This window comes from Bubalus kerabau, chromosome 13 (genome assembly GCF_029407905.1).
Source record: "Bubalus kerabau isolate K-KA32 ecotype Philippines breed swamp buffalo chromosome 13, PCC_UOA_SB_1v2, whole genome shotgun sequence".
Taxonomy (NCBI): domain Eukaryota; kingdom Metazoa; phylum Chordata; class Mammalia; order Artiodactyla; family Bovidae; genus Bubalus; species Bubalus kerabau.
The window spans coordinates 17,013,648-17,033,158 of NC_073636.1; the positions used below are offsets into that span (position 1 = coordinate 17,013,648).

Genomic DNA, 19,511 nt, shown 5'->3' on the forward strand with positions numbered 1-19,511 from the left:
CCTGTGGGTCACCAGTAAATTAGGTGCTGGGGACAGAGCAATGCAGTAGACAGACATAATCACACACTCCTGTCATTTACAATTTAGTGGGAGAACCACCCACAAAGGAGGCACATTATATTTATATTTAGCTTACATTAATTTAATCAGTTATGTAATTATGCATGGGAAGGTAGAGACAGAATCATTGTAATGCTCTAAGTGGGTAAAAATTTAGATTCCCACAATTATGATATATCTGGTACTCAAGAAATATTTTTCAAAATTGTATAATAAAATAAGGAAATTTATGGAGTACTAGGAGGGCATACAGTAGGAAGAACTAATTTACCCAAGATGGCCAAGAACACTTTTTTTTTCCCCCAGAAAGTAACTCCCGGGCCAGTAGAGAAGGAGGATAGAAATCTTCCAGGTGTATGTGTTATTGGGGATGGGATGGGGTCAGGAGGAAGAGCCTTCCTGGCAGAGGGAATAGGTTGTGTGAAAACCATGAAGTAGGAAAAGTACGGATGTTTGAGGAACCAAAAATAGTATTGCTGGTGCACAGTGAGAACCACAGAAAGTGTGGTTCTAATTAAGGGTGAAAGAAGAGGCAGGCAAACCACAGCAGACGGGAGTTTGCAAACACAAGCAGCTACAGGGTCCAGACAAGCAGACCACATAAAGGTAAGAGAGGTGGGGACTGAAAACTGGTACCCACACACGCCATCTAGAGAGACCAGCAACCACTCAGCTCATGCTGATCACCATCGTGGAGGACAATGAGTGCAGTGTGGTCAGATCTCGAAGAAAAACCACGGATCCGAACTTTAATATGCAATCTTCCACATTTTCAATAAAAGCATCCAATTTTAAAAATTAAGACTTTCTGATGGCAAGCAAAGCATATATTAGCAGTTTATTTTTGGCCATCCCACGCGGCTTGTAGGATCTTCATCCCTCAACCAGGGATTGAACCCACACATAGCACAGAGTTCGAACCTTAGCACTGAGTCCTAACCACGGGACTGCCAGGGAACTCCCCCATATAACCAGTTTAGATGGGACCTGTGGGTCACCAGTTTGCAAAATGATCATATTTTAACATCATAGCACTTCACAGACAACAACATATCACAACAGCATATCATGGACTCACAAAATGATGCACAAAAATAAAAATATCTGGTAGGCAGTATTGTATTTGTGTGGATCCTGGGTTCAGAAGACAGGTTATACTGGTGATTTGTATTCCGTGTCATTCCTTTTTTATTGCTAATTAAAGTCATGAGTGTGAATGAAATTTTAAAGGAAAAAGGGTTTGTGTGTGAACGCCTGGCACTTTGAAGTTTCTGGCTGGTTGTCCTTATGGCAACTCAAAAAACCTAAGCAAATACCTGTTCTCTCAGTTTCTTGACCTCACCTCTGAAAACACTCTCCCCACTCCACTTTAGCCAACAAGCTTCCTGGTCAGTATCAACATTTGCATCACCGCTACAATGACCACTTTAAACTTCTGTTCCAGCTGAGATTCTCAACCAACTCCGGATTTACCTAGTCTTCACCCTCATTGGAACTGCCAACCCACTGGCCCTTTTCTTTTACCATCTGCCCATTCTTATATTTGATAGCATTTTTTAAATGTTAGGTTAAAGCCCATGTTTTGTTATTTCAATCATCCTCTAACCAATATCTTAAATGTCTTTGCATCTTGGCCTTTCTATCCCATCTGCCTGCAAAACTTCAGCCCTGAATGAACCCAGTTATCACCCTTCTGACCTTCTCAGTACCAAGGCAGGAGAAAATCACAAAGCAGCAGAAAGTGCTTTCTCTCTATATTCATGGCCACCGACCTCAACGGGGTGAACTTCAAAACTTTAAAGACAATATTCTATCTTTATTACTCTCCTTGATAACAATTTCATACTATCTTCACCTTTTCACTCCCATTTCTCAATACACACCCAATTTGCCACCCCCTCGGAATCACTTGCAATGCCTTGCAAGCTCACCCCGGCTTCTGGGCTCATGCTTTCCCACCCTCCTTGGTGGGCTCCTCTCCTTACACATTTGCCTAACTCGTCAGTCTTCAAGATTCTGTTCTAGTGTGCCTTCCACTTGGAGGTTTTCCTGACACACCTGTCTATGCTTGCAGGGCACCTGCACACACTTGGATTACCGTGTGTCTCATATTGTGTGTTGAGTTCAGTCTGCAACTGGACTGGGACCTGATTAGGGGCAGACACTGTATTTTATTAATCTCTGTAACCCAGCGGAGGGCTCTGTGTGTACAGTGGAAAGATATCTTAGGTTCACATGTGTAACGTTCTTGGGAGTATGGGGGTGCAGCTGCTCAGGTGACTGGAAGAATGGATGACCTACTGGGAAGCATTCAGACCTCCCAATATTGGTAAAATTAAAGGTGAATCGTGGAATAAAATAATTTGGGAAACTGTGTCAGAGATAGACCAACCAAGAATCTCAATTATCTAAAATCTTCCAAATTCAGTTTTTTCTTCACTCCTATCGCTTTCGTACAGGCTCCTTCTCCCCTGTTTGAACCTGTCCTCCTCAATATTTTTTATAAAAATACAAACAGAGATGGGATATTGATTTTTTGGCTCCTTCCTATGAACTTGGTCTGAGTCCCAGCCACCTTTCATGCAGTCTGTCGGTAATTTTTCCTTTCTGTGGGAGACTGCATGGTGCGTGTGAGTCTATGCTCTGGAGCTTCCAGGAGAGGGGTGGTGGGTGATCACTCCCGGAGGGAAACTGCAGCATACACAGATATATCCAGCATACACAGCTTTGTTACAGAAAGCCGGTACGCTCCCCTCAGCATTCCTCCTTTTCCCAAATGCAGGCCTTTCCTCAGCCTCTAGGCCCTTGCGAGGGTCGCTGGATTCCAGCCGCGCGGCTTGCCTTTGCGGGCCGCTGATCTGGATTGGCTCCAAGAGCCGGGTCCTGGCCAATCAGGAGTGGGAGTGTTGTCTAGGGGGAGGGTTTTTCCCCTCGCCTCCAGCCTAAGGCCTCTCACCTCCCGGGCGGTGGGTCCGCGCCGGAGCGACCTCCCTGCGGCCGCGGCTCCTGGACGTTCCGCTCAGATCTCTGGGCCCCGGGGGCCTGGTGGAACATGGCCTGGGCCGCTGTGGCAGCAGCAAGACTGGGCCTCGGCCGGGCCGCTCCGCTCTTCCTCCGGCGCGGCTACCAGACAGAGAGGGGTGTCTATGGCTACCGGCCGAGGAAGCCCGAGAGCCGGGAGCCCGAGGGCGGCCTGGCGCGCCCCCCAGGTCAGGATGGGGCCTGGGCTGGTGGGCGTGGCGGCTGGGGAGGCAGGGGGTCTTATTTCTGGGCCCGGGGTGGGTGCTTTTTAGAGTTGGGACTTCTGGAGTGTGCGAGGAGGCGGGTGGAGAGGAAGGGGAGGCCAGGGAGCAGAGAGGGATAGGCCTGCGTCTTGTCAGGGTCCGGGTCACAGAATGGTTCTGTGAACTCTTGTCTTTTCCATTCCTTGGTCGTAAAACGTGTGAGAACTTAGCTGTTTGCGGAGGCGGGGCTGCAGGAAAAGTTCTATGATAGCCCAGCTCCTGGAGTTCACCCAAGGATACACGTTTTCCAGGGCTGTCTCCAAAGCCGGTGTGAGGGGAATCTTTGGGGATCGCGATGGTGACTAGGGTGAAGAGGGCGTTGATGTTCTTGGACCTCAGCATGGTATTTATTATCCACTCGTCTCTTCTGTCTAGCCTCTTTAAGAGTTTAAAACTCTTTGCTGAAATCAGAACTATGCTACTCGGGTTTTAATGGATTAGGAGACGGGAATATCAGTTTTTGGAGGATCAGTTGCATTCTCATGTACAGGAGACCAATTTTGAGTATTTGGTTTATGCTCCAAAATTATTGTATGTTTATCCTCACAGAATAGAAGGTAAACACAGATTGGTCAATAGAGGAAGGTCACGTGGCATTTTTTATTTGTTATTATTATTTGCTGTGCCATGTGGCTTATGAGATCTTAGTTCCCTGACCAAAGATTGAACCCTGGCCCTGGACAGTGAGAGTCTAACCACTGGACCACCAGGGAGGTCCCATTTGATATCTTTGGTCCAGTTATTGGATTAACAATTAGGATCCCTTCATCATCTAAACACCTGACCTTTGAGTAGTAGATCACATACTGAAATCTCAATGTTGTGTTCTTGATCTCAGGAGACATTCAGAATAAAACTGATTTCTCTTTCTTAAGTGCAACAGGTTTCTTTAGGAACAGCATTTTGGTCAGCTAGATGACTAATCCCTTGAGAGTAAGACTATATCTTATTTCACTTGACAAATGGAGTGTCTAATTTTGCATGTCAGTTTCCCTCAAACTGAAGTGTGCGTTCCGATCACTCTGAATGATGTTTAAAAGGCTAGTTCCCAGGCTGCCCTCCCTTGCTTCACCCTCATCCCAGTTCTCATTCGGTGGCCTGAGATGAGATCCAGGAATTTGTATATTTATGTCACACTAAGTGGTTTTCTAGCAGTAGGTCTGTGGCCACTATGGCCAAACATCGTTATAGTCAGTAAGGGATGTATATATAAGATATGTTTGTCCAATAGAGCTTGGTCACACGTCTGTACATCCTTGCAAGGGAGATTGGAAAGCATAGTCTTTCTTCAGGGCGGCCACCTTCCAGCTAAAAGTTACTTTGAAAGAGAAGAGGAAAATAAATGTTGGAAAATAACTAGTATCACCACACTCAACCTCTTTGGCCATTTAAATACTCTAAGGTTTTCTTCCCTCACAGAGAATGTATTCACAAACCCTACTGAAAATGAACACAAGGCAGTTCCCACGTCCAAGGTACACAGAGAAATGGGAGGAAGTGTAGTCAAGTTATGGTGCCTTCCCCTTCCTCCTCCTCCTCCTCCTCCTCCTCCATGTGTTTATCTTGGCCAAGCAAGTATCAAGGCCAAGGATGAATACCTCATTTATTAAGGTTTTCACTGTGGTAAGGCTTCAAAGAGATCTTGAATTTGCTTCTAGTGACCTTTTTGGATGGCAGTGGTTTCAGGAGTTAAAATTTGACCCATGATATGTGTCCTTTGTAGCTGGCTTTAGTGAAAGAGCTTGTACTTTAACCTCTGTAAACCTCAGCTTCCAAGTAAGCTTGAGTTCTATTTATCAACAATCCTAAATTGAAATGGAGGTGGATTTCCATACACAAGGGCTTCCTTGGTGGCTCAAACAGTAAAGAAGCTGCCTGCCAATGCAGGAGACCTGGGTTTGATCACTGGGTTGGGAAGATCCTCTGGAGAAGGGAATGGTTACTCACTCCAGTATTCTTGCCTGGAGAATTCCATGGACTGAGAAGCCTGATGGACTTCAGGCCATGGGGTCACAAAGAGTCAGACACAACTGAGCAACTAACACTTTCACTTTTCACACTTTCCATACACATTTTAGAATTATTTGTTCTAGTTCTGTGAAAAATTGTTGATATTTTGATAGGACTTGCATTGAATCTATAGATTGGCTTCGGAAGTATGGCCATTTTAACAATTCTTTAATTCTTCCAATCCAAGGACACTGTATATCTTTCCATCCATTTGTGTCATCTTCCATTTGCTTTATCAGTGTCTTACAGTTTTCTGAGTACAGATCTTTTACCTCCTTAGACAGGTTTATTCCTAGGAATTTTATTCTTTTTGATATTACAGTTAATGGGGTTGTTTCCTTAATTTCTATCTCTGATAGTTTATTGTTAGATTATAGAAATTCAACAGCTTAGGATTGGTGATTCATAGGTATAAATTTCATTATGAAGGATTGGGGGAAATGGCAGAATTTAGAGATGATTAGGAGATGGGGCCTATAAGATTCCAAATAGTGTTCAGTGGTTACTGATCTTAGCAATGAGATTTAGTAGCTGAAGTGAAGTTGTAGGTGTGTTGCATATTAGAAATAATAGGAGCCTTGGGAGTTCCTTGGTGGTCCAGTGGTTAGGACTTGGTGCTTTCACTTGCTAAGGCCCAGCTTCAATCACTGGTGGAGGAACTAAGATCCCACAAACCACGCAGTGTGTGGCCAAAAAAAAAAAAAGAGAGAAATAATAGGAGGCTTTACTGGAGGCTTTATAGGAAAAACAGTTGGGGAAAATCTTACGACATTAGAGATTTTTTTAAAATGTTGAGACTTCCCTGGGCTTCCTTGGTGGCTCAGATGATCAAGAATCCCTCTGCAATGCAGAGGGAATCCCTCAGATCGACCTGAGGTCGATCCCTGGGTTGGGAAGATCCCCTGGAGAAGGGAAAGGCTACCCACTCCAGTATTCTGGCCTGGAGATTCCATGGACTGTACATTCCATGGGGTCGTATAGAGTTGGACATGGCTGAGCAACTTTCACTTTCATTGATGGTTCAGTGGTGACTAAGAATCCACCTTGCAATGCAGGGGATACTGGTTCGATCCCTGGTTTGGAAAGATCCACATGCCTTGGGGCAGCTAAGCTTGTGCACCACAACTATTGAACCTATGTTCTAGAGCCTACGAGCTGCAACAAGAGAAGCCGCCGCCCTGAAAAGTGGGCGCACCACTACCAGAGACTAGCCACTGCTCGCAACAACTAGAGAAAGCCCGCGAGCAGCAATGAAGACAAAGTGCAGCCAAGAAATAAATAATTTTTCAAATTTAGATGGTTTTTTAAATGTTTCGTGGACTTCTAGTTCTCCCCTCTCTTTTGTGGTAGGCTCGACTTCCTTTTCAATTTTTGTTGTGGTATAACAGGTGAAACGCTGGATTAAAATCAAAGTGAAAGTCGCTTAGCCATGTCTGACTCTGCCACCCCATGGACTATACAGTCCATGGAATTCTCCAGGTCAGAATACTGGAGTGGGTAGCCTTTCCCTTCTCCAGGAGATCTTCCCAATCCAGGGATTGATCCCAGGTCTCCCACATTGCAGGCAGATTCTTTACCAGCTGAGCCACCAGGGAAGCCCAAGAATACTGGAGTGGGTAGCCTATTGATTTTTCAGCGGATCTTCCCGACCCAGGAATCGAATCGGGGTCTCCTGTGTTGCAGGTGGATTCTTTACCAACTGAGCTGTCAGGGAAGTACACTAAAGTACAAATAGTTCAAATTCCAATTTCTTCATTACCTCTGTCACTTTCTGCAGATCACTTAACCTGTTTGGGCTTCAGCTGACTCTTCCGCAGATAAAATGCACTTGTTCATGTTTCAGCCTGGTGCTGAAAGTTGGTGCTCAGAAAGTGGGGCTGGAAAAATATACACTTGTCCAAATTTCAGCCTGGAAACTTGGAGCCTGCAACCCGAAATATGCACTTGTCTATATTTCAGCCCAGAAATTTGGGGCACAGAGCCTGTGGCCCAGAATATGCATTTGTCCATATGCATTTGTAACATTTGCACAACTGTTAAGATACTTAGCTCCTGTGTCATCCATAATGTGTGTCCTGAAGACCACCCCACACTTAGAGAGTCTCCAGAAGGGACTCACATCACATAGTGTATGGCTGGACTCCTGGCTGAGGTTTAGTAGGTGTGATGAGGATGCACAGCTGGACTGTAATGGAAAAGGCACAGGAAGGGTCCGGGGGGCCCGCTATGCAGTCTTCCTTCTGCTCTTTTTCTTATGGTGGTCACACACTATGCCCTTCTCTTCAAGAAACACAGCAACAGATGTGCAGTGTTCCTGTGAGAACACTTTCCTGTTCTAACAGGGAAGCCTGTTAGAGACTCAGCACCCAGAGTTTTTATTGGAAGAGGTTCATGTAAGCACCCTCTGCATGTACTAAAATCCCAGGTTCCCAGAAAGACAGCAGGTGTTCAGCCTAAATCATCTTGTTCACACAAGCAGTCTAGGCACAGTTGTTGCCAAGTCGTGTCTGATTCTTTGCTACCCCATGGACTGCAGCACCCCAGGCTTCCCTGTGCTTCACCATCTCATGGAGTTTGCTCAAATTCATGTCCATTGAATTGGTGATGCTATCTAACCATCTCATCCTCTGTTGCCCTCTTCTTTTGCCTTCAATCTTTCCCAGCATCAGGATCCTTTCCATTGAGTCAGCTCTTTGCATCAGGTGGCTAAAGTATTGGAGCTTTACCGTCAGCATCTGTCCAGTGGAGAACTCAGTGCTTCCATTGCCACAGGCACAGATTCAGTCCCTAGTCAGAGAACTAAGATCCCACAAGCTTTATGGCATGGCCCCCCAAAATATAAATAAATAAATAAAGAGCTCTATTGGACATGTTCATTATGAAAAACTTAGAAAATATGCTAAGCAAGGAAAATTGGGAATTTTGACATAGAATCATCACTAACTTTTTGGTCTATTTCCTTTATACATATGAAATATATATGCAAATGAAGGGACATATATGAAGTATGTAGGTGCTAATATGCTAGATACACTTTGTCATGAAAACATATAGGTACAATACACACATTTTAACACAGCTCAGGCTCATATGATATATATAGTGTCTTTTAGTCTTTTTTTCTTCTAAACAAATTGGCACATCCAATAAGCATTCTCCTACAACATTATCTGATGATGATTTTTGGCCAGAGGGGATTAGTCATCAGCACTGTGGCATGTCCCTCAGATGACTGGGGTTTGTAGAGGGTTAGAGGACTAACAGGAGGGAAAGATCAGTGAGGAATGAGGAGGCATTGACTTCACCCACCCTGCTGGAGGGGGGTGGGTGTGGGTGATGAGTAATTGCACCATTTACTGGTGTCCTCAGGGGAAAACAGATTCCTGTGAAGACAGGAATATAAGGAACATTTAGGGAAGAGGTGAAAAACGTAGGGAGGTCTGTTTATCACAGAACAGATGGAATTCTAGACGTCACAGTGAAAGGATCTAGGAGGTAGAGAGGGAAGAGATACGGGGTTGGGTCTGGAGGAAATGGCAACCCACTCCAGTATTCTTGCCTGGAAAATTCCATGGACAGAGGAGCCCGCCGGGCTACAGTCCATGGGGTCGATAAGAGTCAGACACGACTGAGCACAGCAGCAGCAGCAGAAGAAACCAGAGCAGTGAAATAAAGAGTCTGAGAGAAAACAGATGGTGAGGATGGGTGGAGGATGTGCTCCGAAGTGGGAGGGGAAGAGGCCTCTCTCTCTTCAAGAATAGTAGGTGCTATGTGTTCTTTGGGGTGAACAGCATCCTTTTGTGCCAACTCCCCTATCCGTGTTGTAGACTATCACTAAAAGCTTGGATTTTCAGTGAGAAACTGAAGCAGTGATCTCTTAACTAGATGTGGTTTGCTAAAGAGAATGTTTTCACAAGAGGGCTAGTAGGGGACTTCCCTGGTCATCCAGTGGTTAAGACTCTGCTTCTAATGCAGGGGGCCCAGGTTTGATCCTTGATCAGGGACCTAAGATCCCACATGTGGTGCGGGTGTGGTCAAAACATAATATATATATATATATATATATATATTTATTTATTTGTATTTATTTTTACCTCTGCTGGGCCTTAGCTGCTTTGTGCAGGCTTTCTCTGGTTTCCGAGAGCAGAGGCTACTGTCTCCTTGGAGTGCTTGGACTTCTCACTGCAGTGGCTTTTCTAGTTGCAGGGCACAGGCTCTAGGTGAGAGGGCTTCAGTAGTTACAGCACTCAGGCTCAGTAGTTGTGGCACAGGGGCTTAGTTGCTGCGAGACATAAGGAATCTTCCTATACCAGGAATCAAACCCACGTCCCCTGCATTGGCAGGCAGATTCTTATCCACTATGCCACCAGGAAGTCCAATAATAATTAATTTTTTTTTTAAAGAGGGCTAGTAAACTGTGGTGAGAATGGTGATAATAACCCTGTATATTTACCATTAACTTAATTCCATTAAGGATATAATTTTATAGATGATATTGGAAGTTGTGGTCTTGAAGGATTTTCTTCCAAATTTTAGAAGGGCTTTCATGAGCAAAAGGGAAGAAAAGCAGCTTTTGGCTCAATATAAAATCATCTAAGATTAAAAAAAAATCATCTAGGATAGAATTAGATTCATTGAAATACAGTGATTTCCCCTTTAAGTAGAGGTTGGAGAATTACTCATTTAAGGCTACAAATAGGGTTTTTTTTTTAATTATGTAGTAATAAGATCATTTCTAAGGTTTTTTTCCTGGTCTATGATTTCATGAGTCTATAAAATGTGTACCTGGAGGACGTAAGGAAGGAAATGTAACATTGATTTTGCAGTTTAAACTGTCTGTTTTTTTTTAATGTACAATATAAAAAATTCAAATAATAATTAAGAGGACTATAATTATCCATAATTAAAATTATAGCATTTTAACAGTTATTTTCAATTTGAGGTGTTTTCTTTTAAAATCTATCCATGCGCATAGTTATTTCCACAAATGTGCACCCATAATTCTGGTTCCTTCTGGTTATTTTTCAGTGACTTTTGCTCTCAGGAGATAAATTTAAGGAAATAAGTGTGTTTTCCTGGATTCTGCTAGTTTTTAATCCTGGAAACCACTGGCAGCTGTGGTGGGTAGGAACCGCATGTTAAAAATGTCCAAAGCCGCAAAGGCTTCTTTGAAAACTGATTTTGTGACTTGTGGGCATTTCCTAAACTGTATTGTTCTATTGTTGTTGTTGTTGTTGTTTTTCCAATCAGTGGACCATGGCCTTGCCAGGTTGGTGACGGTGTATTGTGAGCATGGGCATAAAGCTGCCAAAATCAACCCACTCTTCACTGGTCAAGCCCTGCAGGAAAATGTACCTGAAATCCAAGCCCTGGTGCAGACTCTGCAGGGACCCTTTAATACCACAGGTAAAAGTCATCAGCTGTCGACTGTCCGTGTGCCAGTTAACTGCCAGTGAGGTGGGACTCCTTTCTCCGTTCTTGAAGAACTGCAGTCATGCCTGCTGGAGCTGAGGCTTCCATGGGTGTGAGGAGACAGCAAGGGGCACATTCGGACACTGTCTGGGAGAGTAGTGTTGAGGTTCTAGAATTGTCTTCTGACAGGGCCCATATCCTCTGTGTTCAAATCATATACACAAATGGCCATATTTTTAGTTTTGCCTTTAGAAAAATCTGGATAACCATTGATGATGACCCAAGTTATTTAGAATGAAATGCTCTGAATTGAGATAAGGATCTTGGTATGTTTTATATTTGGTTGACTATTCTTTAAAGCGACCCTTTTGATTCCGTTTTGTAGGATTATTGAACATGGAGAAGGAGGAGGCCTCTCTTGAGGAAGTCGTTGCCTATCTCAACCAGATCTACTGTGGGCAGATTTCTATCGAAACCTCTCAGCTTCAGAGCCAGGAGGAGAAAGACTGGTTTGCCAAGCGGTTTGAGGAACTGAAGAAGGAGGCATTTACCACAGAAGAGCGAAAACACCTGTCAAAATTAATGCTAGAATCTCAGGTATAAAGTAGCAGCTAATATCAAAGGAATTGTTCAGCTCTTTTTCTCCAAAGACATATAAATATTGAAGAGAGGGAGTTAAGACATGAATTGTTTGAATGTAGCCACAATTCCCCCGTGGCCTCAACACAACAGACAGTGTAACACACACCACTTTATTCTGAGTAGAAAGAGGTAGCTCTCCAACCGCCAGAGCTGTTGGTTCTCCTGAGTCGATACTTTCTATGTATTTGTCTCTTCCCTTCATGAAGGTGGAAGTGTAGTTGCTCAGTCGTGTCTGACTCTTTGCGACCCCACAAACTGTAGCCTACCAGGCTCCTCTGTCCATGGGATTTTCCAGGCAATAGTACTGGAGTGGATTGCCATTTCCTTCTCCAGGGGATCTTCCCAACTCAGAGCTCGAACCCAGGTCTCCTGCATTGTAGACAGACGCTTTACCGTCTGAGCCTCTAGGGAAGTCTAAAGAGGCTCTTCCCTTCATAAAAGACTGCAAAGTCCTTAAGATCTGATTCTTCTTTTAATTACCCGAAGGGATTAAAAAAGGAAAAAGGAATACATGTATATGTATGGCTGAGTTCCTTCACTGTTCACCTGAAACTATCACCATATTGTTACTTGCCTATACCCCAACACAAAGTAAAAAGTTTAAAAAAGATTATAAACAGGTAAAAAATTTTAAAAGAGAAAGGAACTATACATGAAAGAGGCTCTCAGTATACATTAATAGGATTGAATGTCCAGGACTGCGCAGGACTTGAGCCTATCAATATGACAAGGCCCCTGCCCCCAGTAACATGGGTGGATGGCTGGTTTGCGGCCCAGATGAAATACTATAGAGCCCTGAACTAAAACTCAAGTCCTGGAAAAGGCCTGGCCTTCTGAGGGGATTCCTCCTGGGGTGAGTTCCTCTAGCACTGGGGTTGTTTCCTCAGTGTTCCCACTGCTGCCTGGTGTCCTCGGCAGGGCTTTCTTGCCAGGCTCTGAGTGACTTCTCTTCATCTCTGGGGTCTCACTGAATAGACCCTGTTGTAGCTGCTTGAAGCAATGCGGGGGCTCCTTAAATGTGTTTGGCTTTGACCCAGGTAGTCGGCTCTCCTGTATCTAGTGTGTCTCATGTGTTCCACAGGAGTTTGACCACTTTTTGGCCACCAAGTTTGCCACAGTGAAGCGATATGGAGGCGAAGGAGCAGAAAGCATGATGGGCTTTTTCTACGAGCTGTTGAAAATGGCGGCTTACAGCGGAGTAACCGATGTTATTATTGGGATGCCCCATAGAGGGAGGCTGAACTTGCTGACGGGCCTTCTACAGTTCCCTCCAGAGGTAAAAGGCCTTCTGTTTTTCCCACCAGTGATGTGCAATTGACTGAAACGGAGTAAAGCTGATGGTGATAATCGCTTTTAGAAAACTGACTGAGCATATGAGTCATTGGTCCAGGAGACAACTTCATTAATTGATGAAAACTGATGCTGTTGGACCTGGTGTTTAGGTTGATTTTCCTATATCTCTTTACAGGAATTCTTTCTTCACTCAGGAAAGTTAAAAGTTAGTTTGTTTCCTAAGGATGATGCAAACAGATAAATTCTGTTTTTTGAAGCATGCTTGCCCTATTTCATAAAAATCATTCAAACAAACACAAAGATCTGTGCAGTTTGATAAAATTTCATCCTCCAGAAAGTAATTTTTACCTTCTACTTATTTGCAGATTATAGTTGATAGATTGTATGAAACTAATAAAACATTGTTATCTCAAGAGATCCTCCAAAGTGAGTAGTTTTATTGGTTATTGGATCTTTCATATTCTTGTTCAGTCCGACTCAGATGCTCTGTAAATCTTGAAGCACTTGAGGGTCAGGGCACAATATTCAATGACAGGGAACGTCAGAGAGACCCAATGCCTGATAAGGTTATGTCAATTATACATGGGTAAACCTTACCGCTATTCTTGGCCAGGAGATTAAAAACAATTATAAATGCTAGGTAGTTCCTCAGGGGTTCAGTGGTTAGGAGTTGCTGCTTTCACTGCCAGGCTTCGGTTCAATCCTGGATCAGAGAACTAAGATCCCACAAGCCATGTGTCACAGCAAAAAACAAACAAAAAATACCATATGACCCAGAAACTCCACTCCTGGGTATATATTTGAAGAAAACAAAAGCACTAATTTGGAAAGATACACACACCCCAATGTTCTTCAGTTCAGTTCAGTTCAGTCGCTCAGTCGTGTCTGACTCTTTGCGACCCCATGAATCGCAGCACACCAGGCCTCTCTGTCCATCACCAACTCCCGGAGTTCACTCAGACTCACGTCCATCGAGTCAGTGATGCCATCCAGCCATCTCATCCTCTGTCGTCCCCTTCTCCTCCTGCCCCCAATCTCTGCCAGCATCAGTCTTTTCCAATAAGTCAACTCTTTGCATGAGGTGGCCAAAGTACTGGCAGTATTATTTATAATTGATAAGATACAGCAACAACCTAAGTGTCCATCAACAGATAAATAGATGTGGCATACACACATATAATGGAATATAACTCAGACATAAAAAATAATGTAAATTTGTCATTCAGAACAATAGGAATGGACTTGCAAGGTTTTATGCTTAGTGAAGTAAGCCACACAAAGCTAAATACTACATGTTATCACTTATATGTGAAATCTAAAAAATAAAACAAACTAATGACTATAACAAAAAAGAAACAGACTCACAGGTAGAACAACCTAGTGGTTACCAGTGGGGAGAGGAAAAATGGGAAGGGGTAATATAGGGATATGGGATTGAGAGATATAAATTACTTTGCAAAAAATTAATAAGCTAAAGACTATATTGTAAAACACAGAGAATATAGCCAATATTTTATAGTAACTAAATGAAGTAAAATCTCTAAAAGTTATGAATCACTATGTTGTATATGTGGAATTTATATAATATTGTAAATCAACTATACCTCAATCCAAAAAATTTTCTTAATTAAAAAAATACACATGATGTCATGTCTGGGGGCCAAGTTTTACCTTTTTTGTTTATACTTCAGTGTTTCTGATGCTAAGAGATCTTAATCAGCTTTGAAAACTCACTGTAGAAAAGGTAGAATACAACAGAATAAAATGATTGACAGATGGAGGTGTGCTTTGACACCTGCAGAAATTCTTAAACCAAAAATTACGTTCCTAAAATATCCCAGACAAAGCAGTTACTCAAAAGCACAGAAATGATTATCAATGACTGTACTTGTGAACATTCATTGGATCATAGAAAAAGCAAGAGAGTTCCAGAAAAACATCTACTTCTTCTGTATTGACTATACCAAAGCCTTTGACTGTGTGGATCACAATAAACTGTGGAAAATTCTTAAAGAGATAGGAATACCAGACCACCCGACCTGCCTCCTGAGAAATCTGTATGCAGGTCAGGAAGCAACAGTTAGAACCAGCCATGGAACAACAGACTGGTTCCAAATTGGGAAAGGAGTATGTCAAGGCTGTATATTGTCACCCTGCTTATTTAACTTATATGCAGGGTACATCATGTGAAACGCTGGACTGGAGGAAGCACAAGCTGGAATCAAGAATTCCAGGAGACATATCAACCTCAGATATGCAGATGACACCACCCTTATGGCACAAAGCGAAGAAGAACTAAAGAGTCTCTTGATGAAAGTGAAAGAGGAGAGTGAAAAAGCTGGCTTGAACCTAAACGTTCAAAAAAACTAAGATCATGGCATCTAGTCCCATCACTTTATGGCAAATAGACGGGGAAACAATGGAAACAGTGACAGACTTTATTTTCTTGGGCTCCAAAGTCACTGTAGATGGTGACTGCAGCTATGAGATTAAAAGACCCTTGCTCCTTGGAATAAAAATTATGATCGACCTAGACAGCATATTAAAAAGCAGAGACATTACTTTGCCAACAAAGGTCTGTCTAATCGAAGCTATGGTTTTTCCAGTAGTCATAGATGGATGTGAGAGTTGGACCTTAAAGAAAGCTGAGCGCTGAAGAATTGATGGTTTTGACCTGTGGTGTTGGAGAAGACTCTTGAGAGTCCCTTGGACTGCAAGGAGTTCAAACCAGTTAATCCTAAAGGAAATCAATCCCAAATATTCATTGGAAGGACTGATGCTGAAGCTGAAGCTCCAATATTCTGGCCAGCTGATGTGAAGAACTGACTCATTGGTAAAGACCCTGATGCTGGGAAAGATTGAAGGCAAGAGGAGAAAGGGCCAACAGAGGATGAGGTGGTGGAATGGCATCACTGACTTGATGGACACGAATTTGAGCAAGCTTCAGGAGTTGGTGATGGACAGGGAAGCCTGGCATGCTGCAGTCCATGGGTCGCTAAGAGTCAGATACGACTGAGCGACTGAACTGAACTAAAGTGAAGCTTGTGAAAATCACATTTCTTCCTATCCTGTGAGTTTGTATATTCCTATTTGCAGTGAGGGCAATAAGAAGCTTTTGGGTCATTTAAACTATTTGGCCAATTGAGCATAACATACTGTCCTTGGTAGATAGTTTGATTTGAGACCCAGCTTTGTAGCCAAGAATCTTTAAACTTTTGTAGCCAAGTAATTTCTCTTGCTCATCCTTTTTTTTTTTTTAATTCTCAAACTCCTAATTTATCCCTCCTCTTCCCCTTTAGTAACCATAAGATTGTTTTCTATGTCTGTGCATCTGTTTCTGTTTTGTAAATAAGTTCTCTTTTTTTTTGTCTGCATTGCTCAACTTGTGGGATTTTAGTTACCCGACAAGAGACTGAGCCTAGGCCATCGGGAGTGAAAGTGCAGAATCCTAACCACTGGACCACCAGGGATTTCCTATATCATTTCTTTAGATTGCGCGCACAAGTCTTTTGTCATTTTCTGTCTGATTTACTTCACTTAGTATGATAATCTCTAGGTCTATCCATGTTGCTGCGAATGGCATTATTTCATTCTATTTTGTGGCTGAGTACTGAGCGACTTCACTTTCACTTTTCACTTTCCTGCATTGGAGAAGGAAATGGCAACCCACTTCAGTGTTCTTGCCTGGAGAATCCCAGGGATGGGGGAACCTGGTGGGCTGCCGTCTATGGGGTCGCACAGAGTCGGACACAACTGAAGTGACTTAGGAGCAGCAGTATTCCATTATATACATACCATATTTTCTTTATCCATTGTCCATCAATGGACACTTAGGTTCTTTCCATGTGTTGGGTATTGTAAATAGTGCTGCTGGTGGACACTGGGGTGCTTGTACTAATTAGAGTTTTATATGATGGATATATGCCCAGGAGTGGATTGCTGGGTTGTATGGCAACTGTATTTTTAGTCTTTTAGCTTGTCCATTTTTAAAATAGATAGTAACACCTATCTCATAGAAAAGTATGAAAATGAGGTGACAGAATGTATGCAGAGAAGTCCTTTGAGAATCGAGAAATACAGTTTCTTTTTTTTAATTTTAAAAATCAATGATTTATTTATCAATTACTCATTATATTTTGTAAAGAGAACATATTTAGAATCTTTAATAGCACTTTGCTACTTTTCATGTTCAAAATATCCATACATTTTTCACAATTTTGAAACTAAAATGGTACCAGAACTTACATAGATGCTACAGCCTGAGAATCGCAAAATAGTGTCTTAGATGTCACTTGAGCTAAGTAGTGGATGTCATCCTGTGACTAAATGGGATGAAGTTCTTATTTTCCTTTAATTATAAAAATTATAAGAATAATTCTTGTTAGCAATTCATGTGTTTATATACTTGAATAATTCAATAACTCAAATAATAGCAAGTATTCCTGTTAATTTAACAAGAATACTAGTTCTTTTGGAAAATGCATTCTAACAAGTGCATTTAAGAAAAAAATTTTGCTTATTGCAAGGCAGAGGTATCTTACTGTCTGCATCATGCTGGACTTGTCTTAACGTGTTAGAACTTCATTTGATGATGAACATCTCCAAATAGCTCCGTGCATTCTAGCAGTTACAAGTGTGTGCTTATCTTTAAATAATGCATGGTCACGATATATATACAACATGTACATAAAGTTTTTTTTAGATTGTGTGATTTAAACAAACCACCTCTTCGCATTTGTTCTTGTGTGTTTACTCGGCTTAGCTGATGTTCCGTAAAATGCGAGGCTTAAGTGAGTTTCCAGAAAACGTCTCAGCCGTTGGCGATGTCCTGTCTCACCTAACATCCTCGGTTGACCTGGACTTCGGTGCGCACCATCCCCTCCACGTGACTATGCTGCCCAACCCCTCGCACCTGGAAGCCGTGAACCCTGTGGCAGTCGGGAAGACTCGGGGCAGGCAGCAGTCCAGGCAGGATGGGGACTACTCCCTGGACAGTTCAGCTCAGCCTGGGGACAAAGTCATCTGCTTACAGGTACTGGGAGCTTCAGGAAGTAAGGCCAGAGGTTGGGAATACTGGGAAGAAAGAATGTCCAGTTTGGTAGTTGTCATGGCAGTCCGAATGGGGGTTGAAAAAGAATTTCCAGAGTACTGCAGAAAGGAGTGAGTTTATTAAGATCAAAGAGCAGAGACAATGTGGGCACTGGGAGCAGGGCTGGCCGGCACCTCCTGGCAGACCAGGGAGAGCCAATAGGACACTGTTAGAACAGCCAGCTGCTCAAGGGAGAGCCAGCTTTTGTGGCTTAGCTGCAAAAGGCAATGACACCCTGCTCCAGTACTCTTGCCTGGAAAATCCCATGGACAGAGGAGCCTGGTGGGCTGCAGTCCATGGGGTCGAGAAGAGTCAGACATGACTGAGCGACTTCACTTTCACTTTTCACTTTCATGCACTGGAGAAGGAAATGGCAACCCACTCCAGTGTTCTTGCCTGGAGAATCCTAGGGATGGGGGAGCCTGGTGGGCTGTCGTCTCTGGGGTCTCACAGAGTCGGACACGACTGAAGCAACTTAGCAGCAGCAGCAGCACCAGTCAATTTTTATAGCCTCAAGACAAAGAAAATTCCTGCTGGAAGGGTGGTATTAGGTGATCGGTTGCTGCTGCTGCTAAGTCACTTCAGTCGTGTCTGACTCTGTGCGACCCCGTAGACGGCAGCCCACCAGGCTCCCCCGTCCCTGGGATTCTCCAGGCAAGAACACTGGAGTGGGTTGCCATTTCCTTCTCCAATGCATGAAAGTGAAAAGTGAAAGGGAAGTTGCTCAGTTGTGTCCAACCCTCAGCGACCCCATGGACTGCAGCCTACCAGGCTCCTCCGTCCATGGGATTTTCCAGGCAAGAGTACTGGAGTGGGGTGCCATTTAATGCCTAGAGGATAATTAATCCTGGATATCAATAACTGGGTCTTTACACCCAGTGAAAACAGTTAAATCTACAAGGCAGTAGAGTATTTGTCTACATATACAAATAACTGGGGGCTTCTCAGATGGCACTAGTGGTAAAGAATCTGACTGTCAACGCAGGAGACATAACAGATGCAAGTTCGATCTCTGAGTCAGGAAGATGCCCTAGGGGAGGGCATGGCAACCCACTCCAGTATGCATCCCTGGAGAATCCAATGGACAGAGGAGGCTAGCCAGCTATGGTCCATAAGGTTGCAAAGAGTCAGACACAGCTGAATCTATTAAGCATGCACAAATAACTACATTATCTTATTGTTAATTTTCCATGGGCCAGAAACTTTTAGTAAATAAATTGTCAGGTAAGCACATTTGAATTTGATTATGATATAGCATTTCTAAATAGAAATCTTCACATTGTTGGCCATACATTCTCTTCACCTTTCACTTGAATTTGTGAGACTCTAAAATAGTTCAGTTATTCACATTTTCCCAGTACATTAAGCTGATGTTAGGACTGATTTCTGAAGTAAGAGGTGAAAGTGGCATGTTCTTTAAACTGATGAGAAACTGCCCTCTTCTGTCTACTTCATGTTCCCCAAACATTTTACCCTGCTGTGTCTTGCCTCATTCAAGTTCAACATTCTAATTTATTGTGGAAACCTGAAATCTGGAGTCTATAAAATCATTCTGGGTGAAACTGTAGATGCTACTTTTGCTGTCTGTCATTCATCTTAGTCCTGGACCTGGTGGGATTGTGTTGTCATTTGTTATTGGCTCTGTATTTGATTGAGTGGTTTCTGCTGCCTCCAAAATTCCTTGGGGCTTATGGACCTGACTCCTCAAAGCCTTATGAGCA

At 43.1% G+C, this 19,511-nt stretch overlaps 1 protein-coding gene across 4 annotated transcripts in view; it reads left to right on the forward strand.

Annotated features, from left to right (window-relative positions):
• The first annotated feature begins 2,965 nt into the window (after window positions 1–2,965).
• Window positions 2,966–19,511, forward strand: part of DHTKD1 (dehydrogenase E1 and transketolase domain containing 1) — a 40,429-nt gene continuing 23,883 nt past the window's right edge. For 2 of the 4 annotated variants that reach the window (XM_055543579.1, XM_055543582.1), the window contains exons 1-5: window positions 2,968–3,269; window positions 10,605–10,760; window positions 11,152–11,363; window positions 12,490–12,684; window positions 17,464–17,733. In XM_055543579.1, the coding sequence (XP_055399554.1) occupies window positions 3,113–3,269; window positions 10,605–10,760; window positions 11,152–11,363; window positions 12,490–12,684; window positions 17,464–17,733 (990 nt within the window). In that variant the 5' untranslated portion in view covers window positions 2,968–3,112. Of the gene's footprint in view, window positions 3,270–10,604; window positions 10,761–11,151; window positions 11,364–12,489; window positions 12,685–17,463; window positions 17,734–19,511 lie in introns of all 4 variants that reach the window. The other 2 variants (XM_055543580.1, XM_055543581.1) reach the window with 2 other exon arrangements.